This window comes from Nerophis ophidion, linkage group LG15, assembly GCF_033978795.1.
Source record: "Nerophis ophidion isolate RoL-2023_Sa linkage group LG15, RoL_Noph_v1.0, whole genome shotgun sequence".
In the NCBI taxonomy this organism is placed as follows: Eukaryota; Metazoa; Chordata; class Actinopteri; order Syngnathiformes; family Syngnathidae; genus Nerophis; species Nerophis ophidion.
In genome coordinates, this window is record NC_084625.1 from 8,318,201 (window position 1) to 8,336,140 (window position 17,940).

Below are 17,940 nucleotides of genomic sequence, written 5' to 3' on the forward strand. Positions count from 1 at the left end.
TGACAGTACCACGTAGAAATATATTTTAGTTTCCGACGCGGATTAAATTGATCTCAACTCTGTACACTGCTGCTGGAATTTTAATTTTCCTGAAGGAACTCTCCTGAAGGAATCAATAAAGTACTATCTATCTATGAAAAGTAGGCCGTTTTGTACACTATTAAAGGGGAACATTATCACAATTTCAAAAGAGTTGAAAACAATAAAAATCAGTTCCCAGTGGCTTGTTTTATTTTTCAAAGTTTTTTTCAAAATTTTACGCCTCCCGGAATATCCCTAAAAAAAATTTTTGATTTTCGCTATTTGCGATGCGACTGTCCATTTCCCTGTGACGTCATACAGGCCAATACAAACAACATGGCGGTTACCACAGCAAGATATAGCGACATTAGCTTGGATTCAGACCTGGATTTCAGCGGCTTAAGCGATTCAACAGATTACGCCTGTATTGAAACAGATGGTCGGAGTATGGAGGCAGATAGTGAAAACAAAGTTGAAGAAGAAACGGAAGCTATTGAACGAATAGCTATTGACGCTATTCGACCATAGCATGGGTGTACCTAATGAAGTGGCTCATAGCATGGCTGCCTTATTAGCATCGCCGGTAAAATGTGCAGACCAAACGATCAGGACTTTCGCATCTTTTGACACTGGAGCAACTTAAATATGTCGATTTGTAAGTGTTTGTTTCGCATTAAATGTGGGTATCTAGTTTCAAATGTACATACAGCTAGCGTAAATACCATGTTAGCATCGATTAGCATTGCATGTTAGCATCGATTAGCTGGCAGTCATGTTGCGACCAAATATGTCTGATTAGCACATAAGTCAACAAGAACAAAACTCACCTTTGTGATGTCGTTGACTTAATAGTTGCAAATGCATCTGCAGGTTATCCATACATTTCTGTGCCATGTCTGTCTTAGCATCGCCGGTCAAATGTGAAGACACTTTGGTACATTCAATGGGGGTCTGGCGGCAGATTTCTTGCCAGTGGTGCAACTTGAATCCCTCCCTGTTAGTGTTGTTACAACCTCCGACAACACATCGACGAGGCATGATGTCTCCAAGGTTCCAAAAAATAGTCAAAAAAACGGAAAATAACAGAGCTGAGACCCAGTGTTTGTAATGTTTTGAAAATGAAAATGGCGGCTGTATTACCCCGGTGACGTCACGTTCTGACGTCATCGTTACAAGACCGATAAACAGAAAGGCATTTAATTCGCCAAAATTCACCCATTTAGAGTCCGGAAATCGGTTAAAAAAATACATGGTCTTTTTTCTGCAACATCAAGGTATATATTGATGCTTGCATAGGTTTGGTGATAATGTTCCCCTTTAAAGCGATTCAAAGCTCTGTAGTGCGCAATTGTGTTTCTGTATAGTATTTCTCCAGCCGTGGTCATGTGCGGACATAAATGATGGTGTTATGAGAGGTAGTTATTCAAGCCGGACTAAGTACGTCATCCCTGAAGGCCTAGGTGTGAAGTGCCACTGACACACACACACGCATACATGTCTTGCCTACTTTGTGTGAACCCACGTTTGGTCAGTAGGTTGTGAGGGTCCCCCTTTCCACTATAGCTAGAATGATGAAAAATATATATCTAGCACTAGATGGGAGTGGAGAGATGCAACTCCACTTCAGAATGCATAACACTCAAAGTAAAACAAATATTTGACTTCTGTAGTTGTGAGGACCGACCGCTGTTGCTAGGTAGATTTGACCGTACACAAACATAGTAATAAGTTCTGTGAGTTGGCCATTTTTCAGGACAACAAAGTCCTCAATGAAAGTAACACATCTAAATAAAAAATAAATCATATATTGCTCATTTCTCAACCAATTTTCATTCAGTTTACATTAGTGTATGAATGTGCAAAACATGTACTACATATACAAATGTATGTACATAATAAGTAGAAAAGGAAACATACACAAAATGTATACATACAGTACAGTATATATGAATATGTACATATAATAAAACATAGATGTATACATTATATATATATATATATACTGTATATATATGACACAATACAGTCATATAGTGGCAGTAGAATTATTAGCAATACATTTACGTCTTGTAGTGCTAATACACCAACTTTCCTTGCCCTTTTGTGGGTTCTTCCGAGGATGTTGTAGTCGTAATGATTTGTGCAGTCCTTTGAGACATTTGTGATTTGGGGCTATATAAATAAACATTGATTGATTGATTGATTGATTGCTACTGCAGATGGTAACACTATTACAAATGATAATATTACTTGTATGACTGAAATATAGTCCATCCATCCATCCATTTTCTACCGCTTATTCCCTTTCGGGGGTCGCGGGGGCGCTGGCGCCTATCTCAGCTACAATCGGGCGGAAGGCAGGGTACACCCTGGACAAGTCGCCACCTCATCGCAGGGCCAACACAGATAGACAGACAACATTCACACTCACATTCACACACTAGGGCTTCACGGTGGCAGAGGGGTTAGTGCGTCTGCCTCACAATACGAAGTTCCTGCAGTCCTGGGTTCAAATCCAGGCCCGGGATCTTTCTGTGTGGAGTTTGCATGTTCTCCCCGTGAATGCGTGGGTTCCCTCCGGGTACTCCGGCTTCCTCCCACCTCCAAAGACATGCACCTGGGGATAGGTTGATTGGCAACACTAAATTGGCCCTAGTGTGTGAATGTGAAATATAGTTACTAATTCAATTTACAGCACACACACACACATTCATTCTTATATTTGACACCTTCTTGAGACGTCCAAAAAATGCCTACCTCTTTCGGACCACCTTTTCTAAATATATAAATATTTGTATTTACAACATTAATAATATATACATATTATTCAAATATAAAAAAGGCAAGTTTTGTTTAAGGAAATGTTTTTTGAATTTTTTGTTGGTAATTGGTTTGTAATCTTCAATATTTACCTCAAGTTATTACAGTATGTCTCGATTTCTTACACACACTTGTTATTACATATGTAGGCCAGAGGGGGAGCACTTCAAATGTTTACACACACTTGTTATTTCATATGTTGCCCAGAGGGGGAGCACTTTTAAAACCGACACAGTCAGTTTGAAAAAACCCTTCCTTTTTGGCACCACCATAATTTTGATAAATTTCACCACCAGGGGTACAAATGAGACATTCTCTATAACAGGGGTCACCAACCTTTTTGAAAGCAAGAGCTACTTCTAGGGTACTGATTAATGCGAAGGGCTACCAGTTTGATACACACTTAAATTGCCAGAAATAGCCAATTTGCTCAATTTACTTTTAATAAATAAATCTATATATATAAAAAATGAGGATTTCTGTCTGTCATTCCGTCGTACATTTTTTTTCCTTTTACGGAAGGTTTTTTGTAGAGAATAAATGATGAAAAAAACACTTCATTGAACGGTTTAAAAGAGGAGAAAACACGAAAAAAAGAAAATTACATTTTGAAACATAGTTTATCTTCGATTTCGACTCTTTAAAATTCAAAATTCAACCGAAAAATATGAGGAGAAAAACTAACTAATCTGAATCTTTTTGGAAGAATTAAAAAAATTATTTATGGAACATCATTAGTAATTTTTCCTGATTAAGATTAATTTTAGAATTTTGATGACATGTTTTAAATAGGTTAAAATCCAATCTGGACTTTGTTAGAATATATAACAAATTGGACCAAACTATATTTCTAACAAAGACAAATCATTATTTCTTCTAGATTTTCCAGAACAAAAATGTTAAAAGAAATTCGAAATACTTTGAAATAAGATTTAAATTTGATTCTACAGATTTTCTATATTTGCCAGAATAATTTTTTTGAATTTTAATCATAATAAGTTTGAAGAAATATTTCACAAATATTCTTTGTGGAAAAAACAGAAACTAAAATGAAGAATTAAATTAAAATGTATTTATTATTTTTTACAATAAAAAAAATAATTGACTTGAACATTGATTTAAATTGTCAGGAAAGAAGAGTAAGGAATTTAAAAAGTAAAAAGGTATATGTGTTTAAAAATCCTAAAATCATTTTTAAGGTGCTATTTTTCCTCTAAAATAGTCTTTCTGAAAGTTATAAGAAGCAAAGTAAAAAAATAAATGCATTTTTTTAAACAAGTGAAGACCAAGTCTTTAAAATATTTTCTTCGATTTTCAAATTCTATTTGAGTTTTTTCTCTCTTAGAATTAAAAATGTCGAGCAAAGCGAGACCAGCTTGCTAGTAAATATATAAAATCTAAAAAATAGAGGCAGCTCACTGGTAAGTGCTGCTATTTGAGCTATTTTTAGAACAGGCCAGCAGGCGACTCATCTGATCCTTACGGGCTACCTGGTGCCCACGGGCACCGTGTTGGTGACCCCTGCTCTATAAGATGCATTGGTTTTCCGTATTGGGAACATGATTTACATCCTAACTTGATCACCGGTCCTCATGTGGAAACTACTTTTCCTTGTTGATGTCTCTAGAAGGGTAGAAATACAACAACATACACACACACACGCGGTGGTCCAGTGAGGCAAAAAGTCCGATGTGGGCACGAACATCTCTTTTTCAAAATAAAACTCCCCCAACAGGACTGTGATGAAGGGCTGGAGTGTCATCTTTGTACGTATGTCACCAGGTCGGTTGTCATGTTGACGTTTGCTTTCGCCACTTCAGAGTGATCCTAGAACACAAGTTCATTTTGTTTCTGAACGCTCTCTGATGTCTGTCGCTTCAGATGAGCGGAAGTTAAAAGGTCCTGCACGCAGGAAGGCGGCGCACAGGAGAGGTACAAGTGTGTGTGTTTGTGTTCAGCATGGTAGAGTCGTCCAGCATGTCCCTATGATCCAGGGAGGACAGTATGTGTACCACTGCTGGATTTGTGTGTGTGTGTACACGCTCTACACTGTGTAGGGCGTCCATGCTGGCTTTTATTGCTGTTGCTCTTTTGAAAACATTTCGGTCTCCCAAGAACGGAACTTCTTCATTTGTTTGTCCAGCAGCACTAACATTGTGTCACACCCCGCCTCGGGTGAATGTAATGTAACCTTTGCAAACCAGACTTCAAATCAAGGATGGCAACAGTTTACAAACATTTATTTAAATCCCCAAAAGTGTCAAAAGGTGAACAAAACAGGAAGACAAAGCACCAACAATCTCAGTAGTTGTTTGACGCATGACGACCGAAACTTTGGGTCAGGACAGAGAACCTCCTCTGGCAGTGACAGGCAGCAGACTGCAGAAAAATGGCATTTTCCCCACTTAAATAGCCCATAGCCCCGCCCACTAGCTGGGACCAATATGACGGGGGAAATTAAGAAAACAGTTCTTTTGTAAATTTAACCATAAATAACCATCAGATGTCCAAAAAGTATTCACATAGTACTTTTGCATTTTTAAAGCAGTCACTTTTTTTCCACAGTGTATTCAGGTTTAGACAACACAACTTTCAAATGTCCAGTGTCCTCAGCAACACCCAACTCCTGACAATCATGGTTTGGCCCAAATTAGGCCTAATTAGTCAAAGCAGGTGTGCTCACCTACATAAAGCCTTCAGCCCCACCCTGACTCTTTTAGCTAGACATGCAGAGCCATGGTGAGTGACAGCTCGCAATTTGTTTGTTGAGCATGCTTTCCACTGACTAAAAAAAATGTACATGGTTTGAGAGGAAGCCAAAGTTCAAACAGTGACAGTGTGGGGTCCAACTGTCACACACTGACAGTACGTATATCGTATTTCCTTGAATTGCCGCCGGGTATATAGTATGCGCCTGCTTAGAATTACTGCCGGGTCAAACTCGTTTCCCAAAATAATTAGCGCATGCTTAGCAGTACCGCCGGCTCAGGATTAACGCCGGGTCAAACTTGTTTCGCAAAATATTATTTTTATTAGCGCACGTCTAGAATTTCCGCCGGGTCAAACTCGTTTCGCCAAATAATTAGCATATGCCTAGAATTTCCGCCGGGTCAAACTCGTCACGTCACGAGTGACACTGTCCTGTCATAATTTTCTAAATGGACGAGGCTGATTTTAATAATTTGAAATCGCATAAAGGGAATAAGATTAAGATCTTTTCAGTAGGATTTAAGGTCCAAGCTATTGAATATGCTAAAAAGAACAGTAAGCAGCTATGTTTTATTAATATACCGTAGCTGCGTGTGTCAAATATGAGTCATTAAATGACTCCCGCCTCCTAGTGGTAAAGGGCGCTAGTGATCCTTCTTGCTACAACACGGCTGCAGAAGAAGTGACAACAAGCAGCAAGAGTGAGCAGCGATCGTTTATTTTTTCAATCGAAGCAGGAGGTAATAAAGGAAGTTCTCCATTGAGACAGAGAGACTTTTAAAACTGAAGAAAGATAAGGAAGACTTCTATAAACAAGTTATCGATGCCTTTGATCGGAAGGAGCTGCCTGCACATGGACTTCATTTCTAAGTAAATGTACTTTTCATCAATCAATCAATCAATGTTTACTTATATAGCCCTAAATCACTAGTGTCTCAAAGGGCTGCACAAACCACTACGACATCCTCGGTAGGTCCACATAAGGGCAAGGAAAACTCACACCCAGTGGGACGTCGGTGACAATGATGACTATGAGAACCTTGGAGAGGATGAAAGCAATGGATGTCAAGCGGGTCTAACATGATACTGTGAAAGTTCAATCCATAATGGATCCAACACAGTCGCGAGAGTCCAGTCCAAAGCGGATCCAACACAGCAGCGAGAGTCCCGTTCACAGCGGAGCCAGCAGGAAACCATCCCAAGCGGAGGCGGATCAGCAGCGCAGAGATGTCCCCAGCCGATACACAGGCGAGTAGTACATGGCCACCGGATCGGACCGGACCCCCTCCACAAAGGAGAGTGGGACATAGAAGAAAAAGAAAAGAAACGGCAGATCAACTGGTCTAAAAAGAGAGTCTATTTAAAGGCTAGAGTATACAAATGAGTTTTAAGGTGAAACTTAAATGCTTGCATCCTTACACCAAACTCAAATTTATAAGCGCACGCCTAAATTTACCGCATGCCTTTCGCAAGCGCCGGAGTGAGAAGAGGTTTTAAAATAATTAGCGCCCCGGCGCCAAATACGGTATGCTGTTGAGTAGGCCTGTGCCAATAAAACATTTTGCTGGACAACATACTGTCTGACAAATGATTGCCAATAACAAATTAAGTACTAATGCAACATATTTTCCAGACTCTGGAGTGCTCCGGTATATTAGCCACACCCACTAAATTTTAGTAAAAAAAACACATTTTCCCCATATATCGGCCGCGCCAGACTTTTGCCATTATGCTTACAAGAGGATTGACTCAATTCATTTAATTAATCTATTTAATAGACGTGTTCCGGTGCTGCGAGTGATGCACAGAGTGAACCCTCCTGTACCACGTGTGAAAGCGAGCGACAAAGAAAACAAAAACACACAAACGTAGCAATTTATCAATGGTGGCAAAATTATCAAGTTCATTTGATGTATTGGCGATATTCCCAACAAGCCCCAAGAATGCGTAAAGGGTCATAAAAATGTCTTATTTTAGGACTAAAAAACCGACCAATGTAGTGAAGACAAAGCTACACATGCAAACTCTTAGACTCAAGTTGTGGTTTTAGATGAGAGATTACTAGGATATTAATTTTGCCATTATGCTTACAGGAAGATTGACTCAGTTCATTGAATTATTCTATTCAATAAAGGTGCTCAGGGGCTGCAAGCGATGCACAGAGTGAACCCTCCTGTACCGTGTGTGAAAGCGAGCGACAAAGAAAACAAAAACACACACGAACATGGCAATTTATCAATGGCGGCAAAATTAGGTAGGTCTTTATTGTCATTGAACAACTGCAACAAAACTTGGTTTTCAAGATCAGACAAACAAACAGTGTACAGGGTTACAGTACAGGAATGCTGACGGGTCGCCACAAAGCGCCCCGTAAAAGATGGGGAAAAGGTAAGCGCTGGGGGAGGATGAGTAAAAAAATACAATCTAGACTGGGAGTGGGAAAAAAACCTGCATAGAAAAGCACATACACATATGACAACATACAACTCAAGACTTACAACAGAGAGGAGGGAGTGTTGGGCTATGGCGGCAAGCTGCAGCTGTTCAGGTGCTGCCCAGCGGTCCTTCACCCATAAAGGAATTGGCGTCAAGGGTGTTGGATGGGGATGTATATTTTTTTTGTGGATGCATGTGTGTGTGTTCCGCGGCCTGGGTGTTGTTGCAGGCGCCAGTCAGTCCAAAGTCAACAACAACCGGTTATCAAGTTCATTTGATGTATTGACTACCGGCCCAGGCCTACTGTCGAGCATGTTTGTTGCCGTGGTAACAACAACAGACATCACCAATGGCTACTATAAAAGACTTGATACGTGTGTTTGTGTCTGGATGTGTGTGAAGCGCTCCGAGAACTGGACGCGGATCCCGATGAGATAGAAGTGACTGAAGGTAGCATTCGGATCTACACGCGACATTTCTAATAGGTCGATGTGATGTTGAACGTTTTATTTCCCAACCTCTGTGTGACGTCTCAGACGAGAATCCAGAAGAAACGACTCCTAGGAAGGACAAGACCCAAGGTAAAAAAAACAAAAAAACAACCTCTGCCTGTGCACCCGGTGTGAACGCACGACTTGATGTAGTGTCCATAGGCCTGGGGTATGATTCGGTATGATCGTCATGCTAAAACCGTGTGTCGCCGCATCCCCCTGGCTAACGCTCGCCGAGTTTGCGTGTGCTCCCTCACCTACTCAGTGGATGACTGCGGATCTATTCCAACTGCAGAACCTTCCGTCCGAGACGCCGTGTTGCGCGCCGCGCTGCAAGAAGAGCTGATCAGCGAGAAGCTGGAAGCCAAGAGGATCGCCCGCCTCGCTATGGCCGAGATCAAAACCCACCTCTCAGAGAAAGACCATAAGTGGGAGACCACCTGGGAACTGAAGATGAAGACCCTGGAGCTCACCGAGGAGCAACTCAAGCTGGAGAGGGAGAGGATAGGCGTGGAGAAGGAGAGGATGCAGGTGCAGCAGAAGAGGATGGAAGTGGAGAGGGAGAGGATGGAGGTGGAGAGGGAGAGGATGGAGATGGATAGGGATGGGAGGGAGAAAGAAAGGATGGAGCGGGAGAAGGCTGAGAAAGAGAGGATGGAACAGGAGAAGGAGGAGAGGGAAAGGGTGGACAAAGAGAAGGCTCAGAGAGACAGGATGGAACAGGAGAAGGCGGAGAGGGAAAGGATGGACAAAGAGAAGGCTCAAAGAGACAGGATGGAGAAGGCGGAGAAAGAGAGGATGGAGCAGGAGAGACTTGTTTTGCAGAAAGCCAAGGAAGAGCAAGAGCGCCTTGAAAAGATGGAGCGGGAGCGCTCGGTGCGGGAACGAGAGAAGGCCGCAAAGGACAGAGAAGAGAAGGAGCGCATGGAGAGAGAGAGACTGGCCAGAGAGAAGACGGAGGAGGAGGAGAAGAAGGAAAGGGACATAATAGCCCGGGAGACGGAGCGGCTCCAAAAAGAAAAGCTGGCCAAAGAGCGGGAAAGGCTGGAGAGTGAAAAGCTGGAGCGAGAGCGCGGGGCCAGAGAGAAGGCCGAGAGGGACAGACAAGAGAGAGAGAGAGCGGAGAAAGAACGCCTCGTCAGGGAGAGAGCCAGGCTGGCTCAGGAGAAGGCCGCCCGGGACAAGACTGAAGCGGAGCGGCTGCACGCCACAAAGACGGACCTGAAGAGACAAGAGGAGAAGAAAGCGAACAGTAGCCAAGCGGCGGTGGAGAAACCCCAGCGGGCGAGCGTGGCCGCAGTTAGAAAAGAGAAGAGCGGCGCCGGGGACAAGCTGGCGACCGGCGTGAGGAAGAAGTAGTTTAGGACACCTCATGAGCTCAGGTTGCGGCCTAAAGCTTGAACTGGTACTTATTCTGGTCTCCAGTTAAGTAATGATCAGTCATTTGATTTGTGTTGCGTTGTAAGCTTCTCACATGTGAATAAGTGCACGGTAAGCTCCTCCCACATCTCCTTTTATGGACGCGGCTTCCATTATTTCCATAAAATAAACCTTGCTGTCAATGCTGCACTCTTCTTCTTTTTCTGTCCTGCTGGGGTAAATAAGTCATAACCATATCAATATTGTATTAATGTTTCTGTTGTTGAATGAATTCACCATTACTGAGCTCCCGTCTAATATTATCAATCAATCAATCAATCAATGTTTACTTATATAGCCCTAAATCACTAGTGTCTCAAAGGGCTGCACAAACCACCACGACATCCTCGGTAGACCCACATAAGGGCAAGGAAAACTCACACCCAGTGGGACATCGGTGACAATAATGACTATGAGAACCTTGGAGAGGAGGAAAGCAATGGATGTCGAGCGGGTCTAACATGATACTGTGAAAGTTCAATCCACAATGGATCCAACACAGTCGCGAGAGTCCAGTCCAAAGCGGATCCAACACAGCAGCGAGAGTCCCGTTCACAGCGGAGCCAGCAGGAAACCATCCCAAGCGGAGGCGGATCAGCAGCGCAGAGATGTCCCCAGCCGATACACAGGCGAGCAGTACATGGCCACCGGATCAGACCGGACCCCCTCCACAAGGGAGAGTGGGACATAGAAGAAAAAGAAAAGAAACGTCAGATCAACTGGTCTAAAAAGGGAGTCTATCTAAAGACTAGAGTATACAAATGAGTTTTAAGGTGAGACTTAAATGCTTTTACTGAGGTAGCATCTCGAACTGTTACCGGGAGGGCATTCCAGAGTACTGGAGCCCGAACGGAAAACGCTCTATAGCCCGCAGACTTTTTTTGGGCTTTGGGAATCACTAATAAGCCGGAGTCCTTTGAACGCAGATTTCTTGCCGGGACATATGGTACAATACAATCGGCAAGATAGGCTGGAGCTAGACCGTGTAGTATTTTATACGTAAGTAGTAAAACCATAAAGTCACATCTTAAGTGCACAGGAAGCCAGTGCAGGTGAGCCAGTACAGGCGTAATGTGATCAAACTTTCTTGTTCTTGTCAAAAGTCTAGCAGCCGCATTTTGTATTATATTAGACATGACAATTGTTACTCATTTGAGTAACAAGACTGAAAGTAACAAGAGTGAGGTTTTTAGCATAGAATTAGCAGATACAAAAAACAATAGACTCAAGGCGATTGTTGAAATTATGCGCATTAAGGAGATTCAACAAATAGATGGATAGGTCTTTATTGTCATTGCACAAATACAACAAAACTTTGTTTTCAGCACAAACCCATTCAAGATTAGACAAACAAACAGTGTACAGGGTTACAGAACAGGAACGCGGATGTGTCACCACAAGGCGCCCCGTAAAAGATGGGGAAAAATGTAAAATGCTGGGGAAGGATGAGTAAAAAAAATACGATCCCCCTTAGGAGCCCAGTCTGGAGTGGGGAAAAAAACCTCCATAGCAAAGCACGTATACATATTACAACGTACATCTCGAGATATCTAGCAACAGAGGGAAGGGAGTGCGGGGTCATGGTGGCAGGCCGCAGCTCTCAGGCGCTGATCATTCTTTTATCACCTCTATGGGATTTGCGTTGAAGGCGTTGAGTTGGGGGGTGTGTGTGTGGCGTATATTTTTTGGATGCAGGTTTGTGTGTAAGCCTGCAGTGTTTCTCTGTTCCGTGACGTTGATGTCGTGCAGTCGCTACTCCAAAGTCAACAACAACAGGCGTGTGTCCATGAGAGACAAGAAGGGAGTTTGTTGTGTCTTCGCTGCACTGTCCTTCGGGAGAGTCTCGAAGTCAGGGAAAAAATCCTTGTTAGAATGTTTGGTATCCGAGTGAAAATAAAATTTGCTTTTCACTCAGAATTGTCCATGGCTGGTCCTCAGAAAACCTGCGGGACAGACAGTCCGATGTGATCCAAAATCACAGGTGTGTCCATAGGTCTACCCGCATTCTCCAATCATGTGTGGCAGCATTGGGGTACTTTGAAGACTGCCAGCAACTTCCAATTTGTCGACAAACCAGAGCAATGCTTACTCCAATCAGCAGATGTCCTGTTGTCATCATTCCGAATAGGTAGATATCTTCACGTGCTCGACAGAAAAGTGTCGCCAGGCACGCGGCACTCCTTCTTCTCCCAAGACTCCGTCCTGTGTCCAGCAACAACCGCTCCGTCACGACAGCAGGTTCCCCCAAACCCAAGATCTTGTCAATTTCGTTGAGGCCAGTTGAATAGTTCCAATGTTTAGATTTGGAGAACTGTGCAAAAAGAGGCAAGTGAATTATATTTATATAGCGCTTTTCTCTAGTGACTCAAAGCACTTTACATAGTGAAACCCAATATCTAAGTTACATTTAAACCAGTGTGGGTGGCAGTGGGAGCAGGTGGGTAAAAGGGTCTTGCCCAAGGACACAACGGCAGTGACTCGGATGGCAGAAGAGGGGATCGAACCTGGAACCCTAAAGTTGCTGGCACGGCCGCTCTACCAACTAAGCTATATTGTCCGTTAAGATAAGAGAAAACAAAGAAGCAAGCAGGAGAGGAAAGGGGAGCGTCCACCCTTGATGAGTGCCAGAGAGAAAGATTTATAAAATAATATATATATATATATATATATATATATATATGTATATGTATGTATATATATGTATATGTATGTATATATATGTATACATATATGTATATATCCTTCCATCCATCCATTTTCTACCGCTTATTCCCTTTTGGGGTCGCGGGGGGCCCTGGCGCCTATCTCAGCTACAATCGGGCGGATTGTATATATATATATATATGTATACATATATATATGTATACATATATGTATATATATATGTATATATATATGTATATATATGTATGTATATGTATATATATATATATATATATATATATGTGTATATATATATGTATATATGTGTATGTATGTATATATGTGTATGTATGTGTATATATATGTATGTATATATATATATATATGTATAGATGTGTATATATGTATGTATGTGTATATATGTCTATGTATGTATATATATGTGTATGTATATATATATATATGTATGTATGTATGCATATATATATATATATGTATGTGTATATATATGTGTGTGTGTGTGTATATATATATAACTAAAATAAATAATTTAAATGCAAGGACTTTGCTGGGATTTTAACCCTCAGTCGTACGTGAGAAATCAAATGTCCAGAAAAATAAATGAATTATATTGATGTTGTTCTTATGGCATGCAGGGGAAGTGAATGATGCAACTTCCTGTGGACCATTACACTTGTGGAATATTCCAGCATTTTAAGAGGGGCTAATATGTTGAGCGAACAGGACTGAGTTTAAAAACATGGACATGACTGGAGTGTGGATTTTTACTTTGGAAAATAAAATAAACTGAAACTTTATAAGGACTAATACAAATATGTAAACAGGATGTAAAAAATTCTGTAGCATTTGGAAATTTTAATTTTACAAAGTGAGACAGGCAACAAATGCAATTTTTTCTAGTTCTCAAAGCACTTTAATTTCCATCCATTCATCCATTTTCTACCGCTTGTCCCTTTTGGAGTAGCAGGGGGGTGCTGGAGCCCATCTCAGCTGCATTCGGGCAGAAGATGGGCTACACCCTGGACAAGTGGTCACCTCATCGCAGGGCCAACACAGATAGACAGACAACATTCACACACTAGGGACCATTTAGTGTTGCCAATCAACCTATCCCCAGGTGCATGTCTTTGGAAGTGGGAGGAAGCCGGAGTACCCGGAAGGAATCCACAAAATCACGGGAAAAACATGCAAACTCCACACAGAAAGATCCCGAGCCTGGGATTGAACTCAGGTCTACTCGGGACTTTCGTATTGTGAGGCACATGCACTAACCCCTGTTCCACTGTGCTTTAATTTCATCTTTTTAAGTTGCATTTATGAAATATGCAATCAGATCAACGTGCATGACACTTTAATGAATAAAACATGCATTTTACAGTTCATTTCATCATGCATTAATACACAAATGGCACCAATTTGGTGCAGTGGTTTATATTTTGACCTACACAGGATTGGGTTGAGCATCTTTAATACACAACATGTATCAAAGTGGGTGCATCATTTGTACGTTTTTCCCAAGCTGCGATTACTGTGAACCACCTCAGTGTCATGTGAGACTGCACATCATTCTCCAGTCACATGTGTAGTTTGTTTTTTTGTGTCAAACGTGTGCTACTGTCACCTCCAAGCAGGCCTGAAAGAGACACCAAGCATGAGACTCTCACCTGAACACAAAGAAGGTGAGTTTGGGATGGCAGGGGTTGTGCCCGCCTGAGCAGAAACTGGTCTGAAAAAATGTGCAATAAGTTAGGCCTGCAAGGATGATTCGATTACAAAAAAGTTTCGATTTATATTTTGTAGCTTTGATGAATCGTTGATGAGTGTAAATAATAAAGATTTATCAAATCTGGACTGCATAAAAGAAGGTAAAACAAGTTGAATAGATGGTAAAAGAAGGAAAAAATTAAATAAAAGCTCAAATAAGTGATTTGAAGGGAAAATAAGGTAAATTGAAGGTAAATTAGAAAGTAAAATAAGCAAATACAAGGTAAAATTAATAATATACTAGGTAAAATAATTAAATACAATGTAAAACAAGGTAAATAGGTAAACGTAAATAGAAGGTTATAGAAGCTAAAATAAGGAGTAATAGGAGTAAATAGAAGGTACTAGGAGTGCATTTGAGGTAAAAAAAAAAAACTGGATAAAACTTAAGGTAAATTAATACGTAAAATAAGTTAAGGTAAATAGTAAAGAATAACGAAAATGTAAAATTCAAAATATACAAGGTAAAATAAGTAAATAAAATCTAAAACAAGGTAGATAGGTGAAAATAGTAAATAAAAGGTAAAATGAGAACTATACAAGGTAAAATAAGTCGATAAAAGGTAAAACAAGGTAAATAGTAAAGATAGTAAATAAAAGGTAAAATAAACAATATACAAGGTAAAATATGATAAAAAATAAAATAAAATGTAAAACAAGGTAGATCGGTAAAGATATATAGTAAATAAAAGGTAAAATAAGAAATATACAAGGTAAAATAAGTCAATAAAAGGTCAAACAAGGTAAATAGTAAAGATAGTAAATAAAAGGTAAAATAAACAATATACAAGGTTAAATAAGATAAAAAATAAAATAAAATGTAAAACAAGGTTGACTGGTAAAGATAAATAGTAAATAAAAAGTTATAGAAGCTAAAAGGAGTATAAAGAGTAAATAGAAGGTAATAGAAGTGCATTTGAGGTAAAAAAAAAAAACTGGAAAAAACGTACGGTAAATTAACACGTAAAATAAGTCAAGGTAAATAGTAAAGAATAAATAAAATGTAAAATTCAAAATATACAAGGTAAAATAAAATAAAAAAAGTAAAACAAAATAGATAGGTGAAAATAGTAAATAAAAGGTAAAATAGGAACTATACAAGGTAAAATAAGTCAATAAAAGTTAAAACAAGGTAAATAGTAAAGATACTAAATAAAAGGTAAAATAAACAATATACAAAGTAAAATAAGATAAAAAAATAAAATACATTGTAAAACAAGGTAGATCGGTTAAGATATATGGTAAATAAAAGGTCAAATAAGAAATATACAAGGTAAAATAAGTCAATAAAAGGTAAAACAAGGTAAATAGTAAAGATAGTAAAAAAAGGTCAAATAAACAATATACAAGGTTAAATAAGATATAAAATAAAATGTAAAATAAAGTTGATTGGTAAAGATGTATAGTAAATAAAAGGTAAAATGTCAATAAAAGGTAAATTGGTAAAGATAGTAAATATAAGGTCAAATAAGAAATATACAAGGTAAACTATGTAAATAAAACGTTATACGGGTAAAGGAAGTAAATACAAGGTAAAATAAGAAATATAAAAGGTAAAATGGGAAATATACATAGTAAAATGATTAAATAAAAGGTAAAACAAGGTAAATAGGTAAAAGTAGTACATAAAAGGTTATAGAAAGTAAAAGAAGGAATATAAAGGCTAAATGGAAGGTAAATTAGAAGGAAAAATAAGTCAATGAAAGGTTAAACATGGTTAATAGGTAAAAGAAGTAAATAAAAGATAAAATAGGAAATATACAAGGTAAAATAATTAAATAAATGGTAAAACAAGGAAAATAGGTAAAGGTAGTTAATAAAAGGTTATAGAAGGTAAAAGAAGGAATATAAAGGATAAATAGAAGGTAATAGGAGTACATTTGAGGTTAAAAAAAAAGTTGGAAAAAAGGTAAGTTAAATTAGCAGGTAAAATAAGTCAAGGTAAATAGTGAAGAGAGTAAATAAAAGGTAAAATAAAAAATATACAAGGTAAAATAAGTAAATATGTAAAACAAGGTAGACAAGTGAAGATAGTAAATAAAAGGTAAAATAAAAAATATACAAAGTAGAATAAGTCAATAAAAGGTAAATAGGTAAAGATATTAAATTAAATGTCAAATAAGAAATATACAATGTAAAATAAGTAAACAAAAGGTTAAACAGTTAAAGGAAGTAAATACAAGGTAAAATAAGTAAATTAAAGTTTATAGAAGGTAAAAGAGGGAATATAAAGGGTAAATAGAAGGTAATAGGAGTGCATTTAAGGTAAAAAAAAAAAAATCTGAGGGCGGATGGTAAAATAAGGGAATCTGGAAGGTAAAGGAATAGAAATATAAAGTAAATAAACGATAAATAGAAGGTAAAACACGTAACTAAAAAGCAAACAGAAGGTGAAATGTACATAGATAGAATAGAATAGAAAGTACTTTATTGATCCCTGGGGGAAATTCAGCATATAAAGGGTAAAAGAAGGAATATACTAAGGAAAACAAGTTAAGTAGAAGGTCATATAGGTTGAATAGAAAGTAATGTAAATAAAAAGGTAATAGAAGGAATATAGACCAGTGGTCCCGCCATGTATTGGTACTGGGCCGCAGAAGAATTTTGTAATTAATTTTTATAAAAAATAAAAAATTTAAAAATTGTTTTTATTAAATCAACGTAAAAAACACAATATACACTTACAATTAGTGCACCAACCACAAAGACCTCCCTTTTTCATGACAAAGAAAAAAAAAAAAGTAACCCCCCCCTCCGGGCGGCGGGACAAATTAGTGTTGGTGGCCCAAAACTAAGCCCCCGGACCTATGGTTGACCGGTCCGCGGATACAAAAAGGTTGGGGACCACTGATATGGACGGTCAAAAAAGGTCAAATAAGTTTAATAGAAGGTAAAAGAAGTTAAATAGAAGTACATAGAGCAAACTGTGTTATTAGAATTTTTTTTTTTTTTTCATGACATTTAACTTCTGTTACTGCACTGCAACCATAGAACTTCCCCAATGTGGCATGAATAAAAGTCTATCTATCTAATCGATACATTACTGCATTACTAACATAATAAAATATCTGCAGCCCTACAATAAATTATTTTTGGCGTCTCCCGACGGGATGACACCTGCTTTTTATCACCCCCCCCTTAATGAGGATGAATAGTCCACACCGCCATATTGATCTTTCTTTGTTTGGGGTCGTGTTTTTTTTTTGCAACTGAGATGACAGAGAAGACGTGTGCGTTTGCTGTTACCAGAGCGGCCCTTAACCCGTCAGCGTCTTCTCAACTTTGTCTTCCACTAGAAACTGCAAGGGAGACGTCGACCAATCAGCAAGCTGCAAAGCCTCAAGGTGAGGAGTCGAGGGAGGCTGAGAGGCCTGCAGAGAAGATGCTTTCAAAGGAGACACCTTCAGAGGAGACACTTTCAAAGGAGACACCTTCAGACGAGACGCCTTCAGAGGAGTCGCCAAGTGTGTGCTGGAAGAAAACAAGTGTATTTGTTTGTGTGAAAGCATATCCTGACACCATTGTGTTTTTCTTGATCAGTCTCTGAATCTGAGGACGTGGACTCTGAAATCCAAGGTGTGCTCACATTCTGCAAGTAACAAAACGTGACGTGTTT

At 39.2% G+C, this 17,940-nt stretch overlaps 1 protein-coding gene across 5 annotated transcripts in view; it reads left to right on the forward strand.

The window, feature by feature from the left end:
• LOC133569204 (aspartyl/asparaginyl beta-hydroxylase-like) overlaps nucleotides 1-17,940 on the forward strand; it is a 76,310-nt gene that overhangs the window by 25,017 nt on the left and 33,353 nt on the right. For 2 of the 5 annotated variants that reach the window (XM_061921426.1, XM_061921427.1), the window contains 4 exons: nucleotides 4,723-4,773; nucleotides 8,389-8,436; nucleotides 8,523-8,567; nucleotides 8,773-10,044. In XM_061921426.1, the coding sequence (XP_061777410.1) occupies nucleotides 4,723-4,773; nucleotides 8,389-8,436; nucleotides 8,523-8,567; nucleotides 8,773-9,836 (1,208 nt within the window). In that variant the 3' untranslated portion in view covers nucleotides 9,837-10,044. Of the gene's footprint in view, nucleotides 1-4,722; nucleotides 4,774-8,388; nucleotides 8,437-8,522; nucleotides 8,568-8,772; nucleotides 10,045-14,191; nucleotides 14,240-17,620; nucleotides 17,789-17,864; nucleotides 17,901-17,940 lie in introns of those variants that run through there. The other 3 variants (XM_061921428.1, XM_061921429.1, XM_061921425.1) reach the window with 2 other exon arrangements.